The 19,653-nt window shown below is 38.4% G+C and overlaps 2 protein-coding genes across 10 annotated transcripts; both read right to left on the minus strand.

Annotated features, from left to right (window-relative positions):
* Positions 1–311: 311 nt before the first annotated feature.
* On the minus strand, positions 312–11,278 carry LOC149709696 (kelch-like protein 17). 7 transcript variants are annotated; one of them, XM_089857396.1, is made up of 12 exons: positions 11,017–11,277; positions 10,504–10,663; positions 3,822–4,063; positions 3,634–3,755; positions 3,229–3,567; positions 2,958–3,171; positions 2,740–2,884; positions 2,341–2,597; positions 2,178–2,251; positions 1,931–2,112; positions 1,663–1,863; positions 312–1,209 (listed from the first exon to the last, which is right to left on the minus strand). In XM_089857396.1, the coding sequence occupies exons 2-12, from the start codon at positions 10,653–10,655 to the stop codon at positions 1,194–1,196; spliced, it is 1,944 nt and encodes a 647-aa protein (XP_089713522.1). In that variant the 5' UTR covers positions 10,656–10,663; positions 11,017–11,277; the 3' UTR covers positions 312–1,193. The 7 variants fall into 7 exon arrangements, with proteins under 7 accessions (XP_089713522.1, XP_089713514.1, XP_089713565.1 ...); XM_089857388.1 differs by having other exon boundaries at positions 312–1,863; positions 11,017–11,278; XM_089857439.1 differs by lacking the exons at positions 10,504–10,663; positions 11,017–11,277 and adding an exon at positions 8,110–8,239 and having other exon boundaries at positions 312–1,863.
* A 907-nt stretch (positions 11,279–12,185) lies between these two features.
* Positions 12,186–18,895, minus strand: LOC149709697 (tyrosine-protein phosphatase non-receptor type 11-like). Of its 3 annotated transcripts, none has more exons than XR_016376094.1 (13): positions 18,719–18,895; positions 17,701–17,832; positions 17,147–17,341; positions 16,814–16,976; positions 16,509–16,742; positions 16,341–16,437; positions 16,196–16,275; positions 15,966–16,118; positions 15,759–15,890; positions 15,289–15,660; positions 14,920–15,170; positions 14,020–14,205; positions 12,186–13,705 (listed from the first exon to the last, which is right to left on the minus strand). XR_016376094.1 is itself a non-coding variant. In XM_089857514.1 (12 exons), the coding sequence occupies exons 1-12, from the start codon at positions 18,730–18,732 to the stop codon at positions 14,073–14,075; spliced, it is 1,956 nt and encodes a 651-aa protein (XP_089713640.1). In that variant the 5' UTR covers positions 18,733–18,895; the 3' UTR covers positions 12,186–14,072. The 3 variants fall into 3 exon arrangements, 1 of the variants encoding a protein (XP_089713640.1); XR_016376092.1 differs by having other exon boundaries at positions 12,186–13,892; XM_089857514.1 differs by having other exon boundaries at positions 12,186–14,205.
* Positions 18,896–19,653: the final 758 nt, after the last annotated feature.

Below are 19,653 nucleotides of genomic sequence, written 5' to 3' on the forward strand. Positions count from 1 at the left end.
GAATAAAACTTACTTTAATAATCAATAATTTGCACTTAAATTTAGTATAAACGCACGAAACTCGGCTGACTTTAAAGTAAACAATCGTCTGCTTTCTTTTCCAGTGCATTCAGTGCTAAAAAAAGGTAGGCCTATTATACTTTTGTCTAGGGCTCTAGTCCATTTTCAAAAAACAGCGCTCAATTCGAATTTTCTTTAACTAAAGGGAAGCGGCAGTCTCTAGGTTTACCTATATTAACCACTATGGGAAGATAAGATGAACTGCCATTACGGCATCTGAAAAGTTTCAAAGTGAGTATAAAAACGCCAAATTCATTCTTAATTTCTCTTTCTTTAATATTTTCCGCGACAATATTAAAGCGAGATAAAATTTTTGTTTATCACAAACGCTGAGAATATCGAACGAGAAACAATTATGACTTCTATCATCTTTATACAAATCGTGCTTAGTTGGATATAATTTTACACCTATTTCATTTTATACAAATAGAATGAAACGAAATTTCCATCGGAATGTGTGACGTAAAAACTCCGCGCATGGTTAATGTTTTCCAATATTAATTACTTTTAGAAAAGGCTTATGAATTATATTAATACTTTTGGAAGCACCGAGTTATTTTTTTGAGTACCACAATTTGTATTGAATTTCGTTTTGGTTAAAAATTTTCCGAAATTTACAATTTTAGCCTAAATTTAAAACCGTACGTCGTTTCCTAATTACTAATTTAATTAATTAATTAATTTCAGAGTTTTTCTTCGCGATTTTTTACGAATATAAATAGCACCTCTAAACACGTTTTTTACTTTCTAAATTGGGATTGTGTGTTAATTTGTACATCAATTTGCATCTATTTGGTATATTTTTAAAACTACGGTGCTTCGAGTCAATGTTAAACTAATTAATCAAAATAATCAGAAAATGGGGCAGTGTTCTTGTAGAGTTCTTCGTTAACTTTAAAGGGATACTTAAAAGCTTCCAAAAACTATATTTCCCTTTAATTAATCACTTTAAGTTAAAAATTATATTACTCAGCAATTTCAATCTTCAAATTTCCTATATAATTCCACTCGGTGGCTACTCACTTATAAATACAACATTTCAAAGGTTTTAAAAAAGTTCTTATTTTCAGACGAATTGTTTTAAGATATACAAATTTACGTAAAAAGAGACCTCCATAGGCGAGTCGTTTATATCAAGATTGGTCAGATCTGAAAATTGGAAAAGAAAAAAATCTAACTTTAATCATTGAATTCACCTTTGAGGGAAAAGTGAACTAGCGTTATAAGCCGTGTTTCACGTCAAGCGTGACGTGAATAACAGCTTGCGGATTAGTTAATTATCAAGCAAATTTGGTAAACTAGCGTCCGTTAAGTTTAACAAACTAATTTCAAATATCGGTGGTATATAAATATCGGTTAGAAATTGAGTGATTGTTTTTGAATCGTAATTACGGTTTTTGATGATTTTATAATAATTTCTTTGGTAGAAAAGAAGCCACTGAGGGTGAGGTTTATTAAAATCGTTTTCGTTTTTATGATTTGTTAAAAATTTGGAGAGGTTTTCGTTTTTTGGTTTTTTGGTTTTTTTCTTTCAAATATATTAATTTAAATATTCGTTGGATTTTATTGTGTTAGTATTATTATCTTTGTATGCTGGCATACTTTGGCGCTAGGAGTCGCTCGAGATTTGGCGCGTCAATGACGCATGTGCCGAGACTGGATCGACGCAGTAGCATACTAGTGACCAGCATCCACTTGTTGAGACGAGCGTCGTATCTTTCCACCGTACCCAAGCTGGAACTACCGTCATTGCCGCCAACAGCGTACAGTTGACCGTCGACTTGAACGGCTTCGTGCGTCGTCCTATCACGAGAGATATTCCGCGAATAAACTTTGACCTAACCGTTAATCTAAATTTTGCGTTGTCTACCTTCTAGAATGCATAGACGCGATGACTTCCCAAGCGTTTCTAACTGGATCGAACCTTTCGGCGCTGCTCATACAGAGGCTACCGTCATTTCCCCCGATGACGTAAATCATACCGTCCAAGGTCGTGACCCCGCTACTACTACGACGACTTAGCATCGAAGGAAGTAGTCGCCACTTTCCCTCCTTCAATATTATTCAATACAATAGCAGTTACGGCTAAAAAGCCATTGACGAATGTGATAACTTACCCGGGGGTCATATCTCTCGGCTGTTGATTGATAATTAGTACCATCGTACCCTCCGACCGCGTACAGCGCACCATCTGCGCGTAAAAGAGAAAAATGCGCGTACCAAAATGAAAAGAACGGTTTTATTACCTATTGGAAAAGAATTAATTGTTTTCAACTTTACCCAAAACGCATAATCGACAATATCTTCGCCTCATTTCCATGGCGGCAACGGAACACCAAGTAGTGACTAATGGATCGTAGCGTTCGACGGTGCTAAGACACGAAGCGCCGTCGTATCCTCCGGCTACGTAGAGGAGACCGTGTAAAGAAGAGATACCCAGACAACTCCTACGCGTCCCCATATTGCTGATGGCGTTCCACGTGTTGTTATTAGGCTCGTAATACTCCGCCGACCATAAATCTTTCGAGCCATCGTAACTGAAAGAGAGAGTAACCTTCCAGATAAGAGACTTGGAAACTTTGTAATAATAGTAATAATAATAATAAAAACTGGGCTATCGCGGCACGTCATACCCTGGGGAAATTAAGTACAAATTAAGGGAGATATAAATGACCTTACCCGCCCACGGCGTAGACGAAGCGATTCAAGGCCGCGACACCCGCGCGAGATCGCCGATGTAACGTCGGCGCTAATGATGCCCAACGGTCCGTTCTCGGGTTATAATACTCGCATTCTTTGTGGATGGCGAACAGAGACCCTCCGCCTGTTTTAAAAGGTTAAAGGTCACGGAGAAAAGTTATTAAAGGGTTCTTTACCAAGCTTCAGAAATTACTTACCGACGGCGATGATATACGGTTTCAATTCGTCAGGTTTTCGGTGAACCGTTCGGACCGAAGCCATGATGGATCTTTGCTCGGGTACGAGATGAAATTTCATGGCCTCGATCAAAAGATCTTTGCTTTGCTCGCTGCTCGTTATAAGCGGTTCTTCGCTGACTCGCGACAATAAAAAGTCTCTTTGCATTAACGGTAGACGAACGTGATGCATCAGCTATTCGTATTTCGATAATTAGATTTAAGCCTAAATAATTTTGTCGCTTATACGAACCTTTCCTAGATGTTGTTGTCTTCCAAGTAGATCGTGCTTAATCCACGTCATAACCGAGGTGAAGACGTACTCCTCGGACCTGACGTTCAAATTGTCGCTAGAGATCAGGTCCTCTACTTCTTGCAAGGACAATAAAAGGAATTCCTCGGTTTGCGCCACTTCGTGAAAGTTCTGCAAGGCGTACTTGTGAGATCGGTGTTGCAGTTCTTCGCAGGCGTGCGCGTCCGCGAAGCTACGGATGCCCAGACAGTTCGTCGGGTGCAACTGGCGTAGGAGAAACTTGCAACACGCTTCCCTTACGCTGGTGACTTGTAAAAGACTAGCTACCGGAAGTAAAGTCTAGAAAACACCCCCGGGGATAACTTCAAAACAAAATCCTCCCAACAAATTGTTCGACATTAATACCTGAACATTCTCTTCCGTGATAACGATTTCACCGGTATAGGCGAACTGCACCAGTAGTTGCAAAGCCGCTGTATCCACGTCGTGTAGAGTTATTTTCGATTTGTGTTTTTCAGCCATTTCGTCTGTAATTACAACGAAAAGCGAATGAAATCGAGAGAGTTCCTGTTAAGTACTTGCCTGTTACTTACTATTGAACATGGCGTCGAAATAAGCGCTGGAGGCGGCCAAAACAACTTTATGGGCTTGCAAAGAGACCCCGCCAACTTCGAGGGCCACGTCGCAGAGTTGGCCTCGTTGACGCATCAGACTCATAGCGGTAAAGGCACTGTCGTGATGCTCCGGATTAACATGGTGAATCTCGTGCGGTTTGCCACCACCACCCGCGTGGTAACCCTCCGATACGTCCGCCTCCATCAACCATGAGTAACGCCTACAAAGTTCACCAAAAAAATCTTAAACATCTCTAATAGATTTTTCCATCTTTTCCTACATTTTTAAGTCAAACATTTTTCCCTTTCATTATACACGCGAAAAATATCGAACATTTCACGGCCGACTGATTTCAAACAATACGCCAATAGAACCGTAATAACCATTACCAGCACCGCCAGTTTAACAGATGTTAAAATTGAGAGGAATTTCGGGAATTTTAATCTTTGGTTATCGAACACCTCTTACGAGTTAGATCGGGGGAAAAACATCCAGAAATATAAGAAGCATAGAGAAGAAAAAAAATTGAAAGCCAAAAACGCTTGGAAAGGCGAGTGGAGAAGGAACTAGGCGCAAGGGGCAAAAGAGAAACGGTAACTCAAAATCAGCGGCGCACAATATGGATGACAAGAAAAGAAAGAATGCACTATATTTCTCACACAAAAGATACTCCCCCATAGTTACGTAAAAAAATCAACCCAAAAAAAAAACCTCCCGGGTTCTAACCGAAAACCATTGTTGTAAGCTTAGCATGAGAATAAATTTTGCAGATGTACATCTCCTAAAGTAAAATATCTTATTTTTTACTGGGAGTTTAGGGTAAAGTGCTAATAATTGATTCACTTTAAAAGAGTGACCGTAGAAATGTTTCACGTCAAGTTATAGACCTTCGGTGTCTTTGGGTTAGAAGAAGGAAAGTCCGAGATACTTTATGACGCGATGGTACGGTCACGGTGAAATTGCGCATTCCCAAATGGTTCCAATAAATTGTCTAGCCCCGAGACTCTTAGTGCTCATGCAGTGAAAGCGTTGCAATGGTCTCCTGGACAAAACGGTTGTTCTTCCAGCCCTTAAATTCTTTTACTTTAATGGGCACCCTTTTCGCCTTTTTCCCGTTTGCGGTTGCCACGAGCCAGGCGGAATTTGCTCAGAGTATATTACCAATGGGAACTATTAAGGTACGAACGGAGATAGCTGGTAAAGATGGACTTTCGCGATTGCGCGGAGAGAGATGGGTTGGATTAGTTTCGACTCGACAACCTCGTCATAATCCTTTTAAATGAAAAACGAAAATCCCCTCTCTCATCTTTAAGGGCTTCTCGGGAACATTTCGTAATTTAATAGAGTCGTACTGTATGTAGTACCTTTGGGAAAAATTAACTTAAAGAAAATGGGGTTCAACGATCGAACGACCGACCTTTAAGACAAGCGAGGAGTGCTAGTAAGTTACCCCTCGTTTTTTCCCCAAACCATATATAGTTTTCAGGGTGTAAAACTTTGAATGTCACGGTTCATTTTGAACCCTCTAAATTCCTTTACTCAATTTACGAGGATCGTGATGGGAATTTGTGCGGTTATAAAAAAATGTAATATAAAAATTCAGGGCATCTTCTTTCCCAGGAAATGGGTGGGTGTGGTCACTCTCCCGGGAGACGATGACCATCCCTCAATAAAGACAGAAGAGAAGACGATCGTGGTGGTGGTGGTATCAACGCCATACAGTGTATCTATAACTAAAATGATTTTCCTCCTTACCACCAGCTGCCCCGAATCTAGATCACCTTTCCTCCTGGGAGAATTGGGCTCCCAGACAAAATTGGGTAACTTGGGATATAAAAACAATCATTCAACGGTTATAAAAAGAATAGGAGGTTCTATACACTCTTAGCACCTTCGAAAGATTGTATTTTCATAGCATCGTAGCGCGACAGTTACTGAAAATCGCTCTGGATTATGTACGGTGCAAGGGCCTAAATGACTATAGCTCAATAGTTAAGTCAAGGATATCGGTTTTAGGATTTAACCAGTAACGGTTAGGTGAGCGGCTTTCGACTAGCATCCCTAGACTCAATATCTATAATCTTCAGGCTCGCTCGCGGCCACCTGGTTATATAGTTTGACATGATATCGCTAGATAGACAGACGCCCGAGATTAGGATCAAGGGGCTTACCACCTACAAAAATGATTGATACAGATTGCGAAATTGATTCGGAAACTCGATAGCGCGATTAGCCCCTCGTGTCAAGGAAACTTCACCCAGGCGTCGAATTGAAGGGGCGACGTGTTTGTGGTTTACGCAATAAATACCACGCGTCAAATTTGTTTTCATAGCGTCAGAAAGCTCTTAAGTATCTCAACCATTGACCAATATTTTTCCCGACAATAACAATTAAGTCATCAAAACAAAACTCGGGTCATTATAAGAAACAATAACAGCGGAAACATCATTAGTCCGAGTATATCGGGGCCATCATTAATCTCGTGGAGTACTTGTAATTGTCTAAATGTCATCAACACGCCATTGGCCAATTAATTCCGACTCTAAAAACTAGGTTAGAAAGAGAGGACTCTACTCACGAGGATACGAACCTACTGTTAACGAGCCAAGTCCTTGAATCAAAGTCTTTCCACTCGCTACTCTTTTAATCTTATCACGGACCTCGAAATTTTCCGAACGTGTTTTCCCGTTATGAACTTTTCGACTTTTTTCCCGCGCCTGTATTACGGGCTTTGCCGTTTTTGGCGGGATCGACTCCGCGCCAACTCCGTTCGCGATTACGCAGTCGTTCTTTGGCTTTCAAACTACGCGCCGTCTCTTACGTACATTCCAGGGGTGAATGACCAGCAGTTCTCCAAAGAGTCCAAGACCGGGGGTTGATACCCCTCGGGAAAGTTCCCCTGAACAGGCCCAGAGAGTTGGGCTCTCCGGAATCGAAACCTACTCTGATAGTTCAACACCAGCCTTTAGCATAGTCTTTTTTACCCCCTCTCATTTCACTCTCTCTCTCCGAATCCGTTATTTTCTCCTCTCGCTCTCTCTTTCTCTGATCCAATAACAATGGTTGGAAATAACGCGCAACGTTACGTTCACACTAGGTTTAGTTGTAGAATTTTTTTGCGATAAAGGTTCTAGGAATTTGAAGTGAATGTTCAGCGATAAAAAAATTCGCGTAATGACTTTAATAAGATCTCCCTTCCATCCATTCTATTACTTCTTACCCAGTCTAATCTAAAAAAGATTAAAATGGGATTAAAGTTACCCTTCTAGAGATAAAATTTCCCAGTTCAATTATAATTCATAAACAACACAGTTTATTTTTACTTTTGTTTCATTGTAGGTTCTTAGAACCTTGGAATGATTTCTTTATCATTAACCATCATGACTTTTGGGTGCATGCGGTAAAATAACTGAGGACACACGTCTTTTGGGGTCAGTTTCTAATTTCTAAATCCGAACGGAGCTTTTTGGGAATACCATTAAAACGAATGCAAAAAATCGTTGACGATCTTGAACTTGTTATAAAAAAATAACGACCACCACCTTGATAAAGGGAGAATTATTTATAATTCTGTTTAAGGATTGGTCGCCCCCAGTTCCCTTTCCCCCTCCTTTTATCGCCGCATGGCATGCTGGGGGCAAAGTGTTGCGGGTTTGAGGGATATCATTTCCCTTTCCATATTTTGATCACGCGAACGGGGCAACTTGACAGAAACATAGCGTTGTCGAATGTATTTCAAACGGAAGGTGGTTGTGTGTGTGTGTGTGTGTCGTTGTTGGAAAGCATAGTGGCAGTTGACTGAGAAATGGAAGCGTAAACTATGCCTATTCAGTATAGAGAGAAAGAGAATTGTGTCACCATGGCAACGGAAAACAGACAAGCTTTTCTTGTTTCTCTTTGTTGAAATCGTTCACTAACCCGTATTTCTTTCTTACTCCCTACCCCACCATTCTCCGTTAGACTTCGCGTTGCCGTTGTGTTCAATAAAAAATATCACGTTCTAGGTTAAGACTGAAGCAGAAGTAATTAGGCTTAAGTTTTGACAGTTAAACACCGTAAGTTATGGGTCTAGAAAAGCAAGTACGAGATGGTACCGGACCCAAATTGACTTCGGGGAGTAAACTAGGGTCGGATTAGGTACAAAGTGAACCAGAATACGGTATAAAGGGGGTTGATTCAAGGTTAAAAGTCCACTAAATTATAACATTCGCGTTTCTAACTTTACGACGCGCATTGTAACTAATAAGGTGGTTGAAAATGTCTTACTTGGAGTTACGAGGTTACTTTGGACAGCGTCTGTTACTTTGTTGACAATATTATTAATATAACTTTCCTTATCTCCCCCGTAGTTTGAATTTTCGTGACAAATAGGTTTCAAGTTGCAAGCGTGTTTTTATCTTTATTAGGCTAATAATGAAAAAGCCTCCTTATCTGACCCTCCTAAATTGAATTTGATATCGACTTGGGCGACAGAATGAGGATATTATTAATCTGAATATCAAATATTCGACAATTGACAGATTTTCTTTGTAGCAACGCGTCTCGGCTTAGCGGGGAAGCCCACCCTGACATTTAAAGCTCTGGTACTAAAGTAGTAACATAGACAAGTTTCATAGGCGCATACATCGATCTTAGCTACGAGGGACAGAAGGTGGTATTATTCTTCTAACCTTAGATATAAATATTACATTAAAATAAAACTATACTAAGTCCTTCTAAAGTGAAATTCCAATTACTGAGGGTACTTACGGAACACCATTTGTCTCTGTTCAAAGTACTTCCGATTTTGTGTTTAAATGTTAGTTAAGCGGTTGTGGGTGGTCACGCCTTGGCCTCCAAATAAATCAGCCATCGTCGCTTTGACAAGAATGTTTTAGCACTTTTGAGGGGAAAGCTTTGTTTAACTATTTTATTTTTATTTTTTTACTAACAGCTTTTTTATATCGATCTAGATTTTTTCGCGCCTCTATTGCCTTCTGCCCGTAACTGGCTCTCATTCTGTCACCGTTAAATTAGGTTTGTTACACTTCAAAGTATAACCTCGAAAAAAGAAAAAAAACTGTCCCCCCTAAAAAAAAAATAATAAATATAATAGAGCCGAGAAATGTGGGAGGAACATTAGAGTTAAGATTAAAAGTCCAATGACAAATCGCTTCAGGAAATTTTTTAGTACACTTGATTTTCACTTAAGTTAGTTCCGAGTAACTTTTACCAGCTTACACATTCCCTTTGATTGAAGAAACTTATCTTTAATTGCTTTTGTTTTCACGGACGCTCAAAAATAAAAAAAAAAAATTTACCAGCAAACGGAATTGCGTCAATATATTTCCAAAACTTTTTTTTAAATCTCTTTTTATAAACTCTAAGGTTACGCAAAGATTTCCTTGCCAAGCAAAAACGAGGATTCCGAAAATATCAGCTGATTGTCAAAAGTGACGAAAGCGGGAAAAGTTGCGGAAACCGCGAGCGCGAGACGCTTACAAGCGCGCGCTTGCCCTCCCTCACCCCCCCCCGCTCCCTCGTGCTTCGATCTCATCCTTTTTCCCGCAATTTTTGTTTTCCCTCCAAATAAAAAAAAAACAAACGTGCTTTCACAAACGGAAACTTAAACTTGGAGGATAAGGAAAGACCAAAAATAAAAAAATAAAAAGCAAATATCTTTTAAGGTTAATACAGAGTTAATAAAATATGGCTGTTTTTTCCTTTTGACGTTTTCAAGGGTACCGATTTTATATTGTTAGATGTATTTATATGGGCATAAGGTTTTTTTTTACCAATATATACTTGTTGTAAGTGCCTGGATATTTTGGATTTATTTAAAAGGTGACGTCACTTAAGTTTAAAATTATGATTATAATTAACTAACCAAAATGGTCGGGCATCGTGATAATTATCCAATTAACACTTTCATCCTAAATTAGACGTAATTTGCTTAATTATTTCCACCCTAACGCTACCAACAAAAAAATTTAAATCCTAACGAATGGTGGTGGGTCTAACTCGTGTGTTTTGACTGCTTCCGTCAAGAACTAAAACCAACCACCACGTTTATATACTTCAAAAGAAAGGCACCGACTCCCTAGAAATTCTTTAGAAAATAAATTTTGTTCTAAAATCTTAAAAGAAACGACCGGAACATTTTTTTTACGGCGAACACGTTTAAGGTGTCTATAAAATAAAAACATCTGCCAAACAGGCTGCAGACCGAAAATTACCGATTATTTTCAAAACGGAATGAAATATTCCATCACAATTTCTCAAAAATTAACACGAAACGCGTGTAAGGGGCCTTGACGCCAAGAGGGGCTGGATAGTTGTCACGAGACGTCTATATCCATAGTCTTAGTGGCAAGTTTGGGTTTTTAAATATATTTTATAGTGAACAAAGCCTTACAAAGTAGGGCCAAAATCAATAAATACAAAGTCTCTCAAAGACTAACTAACCTTAAGACTCGATTAGTATCCAACACCGCGTTCGGGGGCGATGCCCCTTAAAACCAAAACCACCCAAGAAAATGATCTTTCGGCGGCCACACCGACCGAACCATTTCAAAATTTGACGATCAATAAGAAGCCCCAACTTAGAACGGTGTTAAACGGAAAACAACCCTACAAAATTGAGACAGAGAGAGACAAAAAATAGGCAAAAAACTGACTAACCGATTGGTAGAACAGGCAAACGATGTTCTGTAGGCATTATAAGGATCCGGTGTCCTGTTGCGTTGTTGTACCAGAGGATACGACGATTCGGAAGGATTATGATGTACGAATAAATCCCTAGAAACTCCGCCGTCCAATCCGTATCCGTTCATTCAAAAAACTAGAGGTTAACGACAACAAAAATAAATAACATAAAACCTAAATGCAACCAAACACTACAACTAGTCGACTAGAGCAGAGCGTGCGAGACTCAAACGTACGCGGAGCCAAGCCGCCCTCGCGATAAACGACGACTACGAAACTAACCAAACTAAACAATACTGAACAGAGAGAGAGAGAGAGGAAAGAAATTAAATATTCAAATGAGCAGAGAGAGAGATAGACTTTGAGCTCGCTCGGTTTTTTCCCCCCACCGAGGACGACCAGTAGCCACTTTAGGGAGGACATCGCAGCGCCCTCACCGAGTTGCAGACAAAAACCGAACGATTTTATTGACTTTATTAAGTTACTTACTTAAATAAAATTGAGGGAAGGTTAAGTAAAAGCGGGATGTTTAATTTCTCGCGGCGGGTTAGCTTTCCAGCTTCTCCGAGTCACCGCTTTAGGTGGTCGCTCCAGACGCGGGGTCTCTCTTCGATCCGGGATCACGAGGTATGTACGTATAGCAGCCGCTAGAGCCACCCCGGACTCGCGGAGGACAGAGAGAATTGCTGCATCGATGGAAGAATAGAGGAAATATATTCCGTTGCTATGGCAACAGACTTCTCCGGAGAGCGCTTGCTCCTTTCCTTTCGCTACTCCTGGCTCCACATGGTTTCCTCCGTCTCCTTCCTAGCATCTTTCCTGCCGAGATGATGATATGGGGCGTCGGAGAGGGGAGAGACCCCCCCATTCATTCAGGGGTTAGGCCGTTAGGGTTAGCGTCGGAATGAACTATAGATAGGCTGGACACGGATTCGACGTAATTATTACTAGCCGACTCGCGTGGCCTCTAGCGGCGCTTCTTAGCGTCAGGGAAATAACCCAAGAAGGCGGTCCCATCCCTTAATAGAATGGCCTGTAGACCCAATGTTAACTCATTGCCTAGCATCCCATGATTTTGGATAAGTGGACAATCAAACCCCTCCATAGTGTGTTAGGGATTAAATTAGGTTAGGTTAGGTTCAATACGGGTCAGGTTGTCGTCTACTCCAGCGCTTCTCAAACTTTTTAACCTTGCGGACCGGTTTTTTTTTCAACTATGTATGACGGACCACACCAGCCGCATGTCCGCGGACCGGTGCCGGTCCACGGACCACAGTTTGAGAAGCGCTGGCACTCTACTCTAGCCGTTGTGACGTCACAACTAAGATAGCTCCGGAGTATAAAATTTAAGACAAGTATCCGACGTCTTTAGACGACACGAGACGAAATTAAGCTTGGGCAATAAGTCTTACTGACGTTGAAGCGACGCTTCCACAGTATGGATTTCAAAACCAATATTAACGATGGAATCCCGGTATTCAAGGCGCCCCCTGAGCCACGTCGCCATGGGATTAGGCGCAGTGAATAGTATGCCTAGTACTCTTTGGTGGGCTTTTGAGGGGGTTCCCTTACATTCGTTTCAATTTAATCTTCCCAGAATCCCCTGGCGATAAACCCTTGCCCCCAAGGCGTCCAAAAGTAATAAACACAAAGAATGATTTAAATCATAAAATATTTTTAATTTATTTGACATTTTTTCTTTCTCTCCTTATTTATCACTTAAAAGCTAGTGTAACATTGTCACGCGCGTAGTAGTAGTAATAAACAATAAACAATATAACATTTGTGATGGGTGGTGGGACAGTAAAGGTGTAGTGATGTTTTTCTTTTTGTTTGTTAGTACACATAATAATACAGTGAAATTACCTTGTTTATACCTATACGTTACGCTTTGCTTTAGCTATACATTTTTATTACGCGTGTTTCAAGTTGAAAGTGCACTGCGCGCGATGCGAACTTCGTATTTATTTAAATATTGTACATGTTAAAAAATGTCTGACGTCAGCGGCGGCGGCAGCGATGACGTATTTGATTTATACATATATTAATAAAGGGGTACTGTATTGTAATGAAGAGTAATAAATTTTAAAAATTTTATCATTCTTTTTTCTTCTGCTTTTGTCTCTAGGGGGGGGGGGGGTATACCGAATTTTATTTTTGTTTGTTTTGTTGTTGGGGGAGAAGTTAAATTTTATTTGTTTTTTTTTAATTGCGTTTAATTAAATATTAATTTGACGCGCGCTATAACGGGGACAGTTAATTGTCTTTAAATGTTAATATGGTTAAATAAACCTGTTTTATTTTTTCTCATGGGAATATTTACAATTAAAAGAATAATAAACAAGCGGAACAAAATATACAAGCGTTATTTATAGACAGAAATAATATATAGCCGCCCCAAAATTTTTTTGACCAATTAAAAGAGACGATATATCTTATTATTTAAAAGGTTACTAAAGATGGAGAAAATATTTTGAATTGTATTAAGATGAAAGAAAAGGAAAAAATTTTTTTTTATTAATTTCAAAAACTTTTCCATGATCACTTCAGTAGCCCTTTAAATAATTCGACCAACCAAAACTATTTGACTGACTTTAAATTTAATTAAAAGTGTTAAATATAATTATTATTATTATTTTCTTTTCGCGTATATTTGGTGACTAGTTTAACACTTTTAAATAAAAAAAGGAAAACCAATTATTAATTAATTAAAGTATAACGAAGAAATTTTAAATTTAATTGTTGCTAACAAGAACATAGAAATTAGAAAAACTTAACTCAAATAATTTTGGTCAATTCAATTCAATCATTTTAAAATAAAATTCTTAATTACGTTTTGAGTTAATTATAATTAGCCCTTAAGATTTGCATAGGAATTTCACCATTTCTTGGATAATACATATTAAAGGGACAGGCAACGAGAGAGATTACGCCAGTCCCTTTTAATTAAACATATTTATTAAAAAAAAAACCCAAAAAAAAATCATCCGATTAATTAATTAATTAATTAGAATTGAATTAATAATATTTAATTTAATTATTACGCGAGAGAGAAACACGATCGATTCCCATCCTACTACAAAAAGAGGCACAGCGGGTGAACTAACGCAGTTTGTTTTACAAGTTTTTCTCTTTCTCAGCGCCCGAGTTGTTATTCTTAATTTCTTATAAACGCACGCTAGAAATTTGTTAATTACTTTAATAAACTGACGTACTTTCTTGTATCATTAATTGTCTGTTTGTTTTAATTACGAGATTTTAGTAGTTTTAGCGCAAATTTAACTTTAACGAACGTTCAGTCAAGTTTAATTATATCTTGGCTAGTGTGTATATATATATATATTTAATTTTTAAAACGCAGTTCCCTTTTAGAGAGCGAAGTGAAGAATAAATAAATACAATTAAATTGTAGTTATTTTCTTTTCTAACTTTAGCACTAACTCCCGATTGTTGAAAGAACGGTAAAGAGTGGTAAAGATTGGTTAGGCCTACCTGATAATTCTCAAATGATTTTAGAAATGGTTGGCGAAGAGAAGAAGAGACTATCAAGACTTCCTGGGTGGCGGAGGAGGAGCTACGGTCATGGGAAGAGAAACGCTACTGAAACTAGTGATACTGGGCGATCGTTCCTTCAAAGGGATATTTTCGTAGATTTGCCGTAATGGTTCATCGGGAGGTCTAAATTATTTGGAAATTACCATTGAACTTTTATTAATTACATTCCCCTTTTCAAACGAGTCAAAAACGCTACTACCCGCGTTCGGGACAGAAAATAATACTATAGCTTGTCGCTCTCGAACTAGCTCCCAACTAGCATTACGAAGTGTCATACTTATGGAACATATCTTATAAACTTATGTACGCTTGTGTAAATCATGAGCGCTTATCTCCGCTTTCCACCCGCCTCAACGCAAACAAGAAAGAAGAACCGACTGTCCAGACCTACCCTTTTTTCAATAAATCGGTTAAGATAAGGCTGTCCATCAAATTAAACCCTAACAATAGCGGCTCTTCCCGTAGTGAAAGGATAGGCCATCCCTCCTGTTATAAACGCGAGAGCTCCGCGTCTCTGTCTATTCTACCTGGCAGTGGAGGAGGTACCAGTAGTATAAGCCAAAAATTGAGGGGGGTGAATTCTTTGTATGCCAATGTTGTTCCTTTCCCCACACACTACCGATACTATCTTTTCTTAACGTGTTTATCTTATATTCGAAGTTACCAAGTCCAAAACCCGCTGTAAATTGACAGGTTAGCGACAATTTACACTCATTCACAATAGGGGCTCAAAGGGGGTTATAAAAAAGGGGTAGGCAACCCTCAGTACCCGGGGACCCCCCCCCCCCCCACAAACACAGAGGCAACGTATGTAGGCTAAAAAGAGACGAAACCTACCTTGGAATGGTATTATTTTCTTGTCCGGGTCTAGGTGGTATGGGGGGCTTCTTCCCGTCTTCCAGCGGAATGGGAGCAGCGGTAATTCTGGGGACAGTGACGGGTGGTGGTAGAATCGCGTTTGGCACGGTGGAATTGGAAGAAGAATTTAAAGACGTCGTCGATTTACAAAGAGCTTTCAATGTCTCGCATCCTCCCGTTTCATTGGCGTATTTGATATTCGTGTACTCTCTACCCAATTGAAGACTTTTCTATTGGAAAGACAAGTCAAGAAAATCCACCCACCATTAATCAAACCTTAATTCTTTAATTCTAGAAACCCCCCCCCCCCCAATCCGCGTTAATCAAATTAAATAAACAATTACTTACTTGTTCAGCTTGCATTCTTTGTTGCAAGGTTTCGATGTAATGTTCAACGGCTAGATAGACGAACTTATACTGGGCTTCAGTTTGCACCATTCCAGATCTTTGAGACCGAACCAATTGGATTGTTCTTTGAATATCAATCTCGCAATCCAATCCTTGTTTCTTAATTCGTTCCACGATGGTATCTATAACGATAAAGGTCCCCGTTCTCCCGATTCCCGCGCTGCAATGCACCACGATGGGTCCCGATTCCGCGATTGATTCCTGGCACCTATTGACATCGTGGAGGAAGTTCAGAACGCAACCCGGGTCCGAAGGGACACCGTGATCGGGCCACGCGGTAAAATGGTAATGGAAGATTTTCCTGCTTTCAGCCTTTAAATTAAAAATAAGTTTGAAATGAATATATTAATTACTAAAATAATAAATTAATTAATTAAGGACAGAAAGAACAATTAAGAAGACTTAATTACCTCTCCTTCCTTAATTAATAAAAATTCCCTAAGTATATAATCAACAGTTGGAGATTCAATCAGAGTTTTAACAGTGATTTTCCCAAATTCTTTCGAGGTTCCTTCGTCAGGCCAATATTTTACACATTTATTCTACGAATACATATATATTCAATATATATATATATATAATCAACTTTTAGGCCTATTTTCCCCAATTACACCTACTTTTCCTCTTTCAACTTCTTTCGTTGTCATAACTATAACTCGGGTATTTTCTTGCCAAATCATCCAATAAAAATCAGCCACCGTGTTTAATAGACAACCCTGAGTCGCTATATAATTTTTACGTAATTCTTCGGGCGTACTTTCATCATAGGGCTAATTTAAATTGATTAATTTTAATTACGGCTCGGAGATGATTGACTACATTGTTTTTTTTTTCCGCTAACACTTACTCTAATTACATTGGCGTTAATATAGTCTGAACCTTCAACTTTCGGGTCAACGTCTCTTAAAATAACTCTGGTATGGTCAACTAAACGAATTCATTAATTAATTTTAAGTACGTATGGTTAATTATAATTAAACGCGTAGACGTACAGGGTAATATATTTTTGTAACGATTTTTGGCTCTATTTTCCGGTTTCTGACCTTCCTTTCTTTTATATAAGTGTTTACATTCTTGTTGTTGTAAATACTAAATTAAGAATTAATCATTCAAATTAAATTTAATTTGATTAAATCTTAAGCGCAAATCTTAAGATTTACTTCAAATTCTTCCCAAAATCCGGCTTTATAATTTCCGGACAATGGTCCATTTTCTTTGGACAGTTCGCGGACACGGCAATCAATAGTTGATGCCGTGATTCTCGTAGCGTTAAAAGGTACTTTTAAATGCACCACCGTACCGGTTGTCTCAACCATAGGATTCTTTTTGTAATGTTCCACTAAATCAGTTAAACTTTCAAATTTTTCACCCCCTCCTACGTCGTATTTTCCTTCCTAAAAACGTCATCGAGTTTCGTGTTTATAATTTAGGTCTATTTTGGTCTAATCATAAATTAGACACTCACGTGACACCTAATAATAACGTGAGTGGCTTTATCGTCGGTTCTAACGGTTAGAACGTAATCTCCCGGTTTGCTTTGACTCTCACGTACGAGAAAACTGCCGTTTTTACCCTTTTCTAAAAGTAGTTTTTCCGCTTCTTTACCCGAAAGTGGCCCGTGAAACCATCTTAACGGCGATTTAATTCAATTTTAACGTAAATTTAACTCTTAACTCGAACATTTTGAAAGAAAACTCACGTTTTTAAACAACTTTTATCTTAATTCGAGCGCGAAGGGTCAATTTTAATGTCTAAAAACGTGAAATTTCTTTCCATCGAAGTTCAAATGTTTAAAAACCTTTCGGTAGTAGGATCCGCGCAATTCAAGGGAAACTTTAACTCAATAATTTCTCCATTTTTCTCCCGTAATTGGCTTTGATTCTCCATGTAATGTTGAACTAACTCCGCGAGAGTAGCGAACTTTTCTCCACCATAAAGATCATAATAATCTCCGGTATTTTGGATTTTGATATGGGTTACTTCTCCGTTTCGCCTTTTAAATTTTATTAAGGACATTAACGCGCGGGATATTTTTTTAACACAGGGAAAAGCGAACGACAAAAATTACAATAACAATAACGCGAATAAAGATATAATAACAAAAAACTGAATGAATAACTACGGATAACTCAAAATGGGAAGAAAAACTAGAGCTCTACGCATGAGTAAACGCGTTATATGACAAAGGAGATCCATAACCCATTAAAAAAACTATAGGGTGAGTGACCCTGGTGTAATTAACATTATTAAATTAATTTGAAATTAACGTTAAACAACTCAAAGACGCGATAATTTTACGCGGATTGCTCAAAAAGTTTATAATGCAGTTCAAATCAAAAGGGGGCTCGTTACCTGACAGATAGAGTAAAATCTCCGGGGTTTGATTTGCTGGGTCGGGCTAGGAAACTTCCATCAAATCCACGCTCCATAAGCAAACGTTCCGCTTCAACCCCAGTAATATTAGGGTGAAACCAACGACCGTGACTAAACAAATCAAGAGTACCCAACTTTTAAAGTCACCAAACTCTCAAAAAACACTAGTGATACTATTTATTTCCGGCACAAGTATAAACAAAACATCAATAAAAGCTAATTTTTTTTATAAAATTTACAAGTCTTTTTGCAGGGAAACACTTAAGAAAACGTACGTAGCGATGGAAAGTAAATAAATAAATGTAGGTTGGGATAAGGATGATGATGCTTCTTTGAATCTCTCCTAAAGAGGAGAGGAATCAAATGAAATCCGCTGGCTTTTATTTCAAGGCCATAACAAGGGTGTAGACGGCAGGCACCAAGCCTATCTTTTAATTTTATTTCAACGTAAGAAAAAAAAGAACATTCTTCTAGTCTTACATGGGACGAATATATTTTACCTTAAGGCAAATTAAGTAGGTAGGATTTAAAGAAAAAAAAATAATGGGGAAAAACAGTAACACCCACATTAAATGTTTGACATTTCACTGGAAAAATTGCAACTAAATGACTCTAAAATACGGGTTATCTTTAGATTTAACATATCAAAGTGCCTCGGGCATTGAAAGGGAAAGGAGTCAGAGTTATTTAATCATCTTTTGAGTGATTAGTAAATTTAATATTGAATATTTTCATAAATGTCACTAGAAAAATTTGTTCACTCATTCATTAATGGTATTTTTATGCAAACTTATAATACGTCTACGCTGGAGGCCAAAATGGGTTTTAATGGCTGCAAGAACTCCTTTAAAACCAATTAATATAATTACGGGTAATAATAATTTTCTGTTAACACTCCCGTTAGTTGCTTGCTAATTGCTATGCTCCGAATGATATTCGCCAAAAAAGCCAAGGCTTAGCAAAGGAATTAACGAAATATAACCACTTTAGTACGAACCTTCTGGATCCCATATTAAGATATTTGATCTACCAATACAGATTTTGATTTATGATAAATTAGGAAACAATATTACTCGCCAAATTAATTAATTATGCCTAATTATCCATGACAAAATAGGCCACCGCCGAACCTAAACAACAAGCCGACGCCGTCAAAAATATATTATTTGATTTAAAAAATGGCGATTTTAGTTACGGAATTGACCAATAGAGGCTGCTAATAAGGAAATGTTTTAGCATGGAGTATTAATATAGGAGGAACATGCTTGAAAAAGCGATGATGGGAATTGGGAAAGGAATTATTTCGTCTGCTATAAAATTGGTGTGTGACTTGCAAAGTTTCAAGACGAGCGGATAAATATCCGACCAGTACCAAAGTTGATTAGCCAATAAGAAGGCCCGTAAGTGTCACGAGTCAGGTCTTTCGTTCTCGCCCAATTACTGTTTCCCTCATATTAGTCGTCTGCTTATGTCGTATTGTCCCGCGCTTTTTGGAAAATTGGTTGAAAGGTACTTTCGTTATTGCGTGTGTGAACAGTCAATTCTTGGTCTTTTAACGTACGATATTGTAATTAATTAATAAAATGGATTCAGAAAAGGCAAAATTTGAAAAACCTTGTGATTGCGGCAAAATATTTGCGTCGAAAAATGCGTATTTTACCCATAGACGTAAATGCGAACATGCTAAAAAAGAATGTCAGCCTGGAAATTTCAAATGTAAAGAACAGGATTGTTCCTCAACCTTCAAGTATAGTGCAGATTTTATCACTCACTTACAATCATCCCACGATTTAAAGATTGAGAATGAAACCAAAGAATTTGAGATCTATACAGGTATCTTTCGTAAAATTATATAGTTAGCTTTCGAGAGGGTAGTAGTTTTTTTAATTTGCCATCAGTTTTCGATCTTTTCCAAGCTAATTTGAACCAAAT

The sequence above is a fragment of the Phalangium opilio genome, unplaced genomic scaffold, assembly GCF_054372755.1.
Source record: "Phalangium opilio isolate 3A_F unplaced genomic scaffold, DU_Popi_V2 ptg000011l_1, whole genome shotgun sequence".
In the NCBI taxonomy this organism is placed as follows: Eukaryota; Metazoa; Arthropoda; class Arachnida; order Opiliones; family Phalangiidae; genus Phalangium; species Phalangium opilio.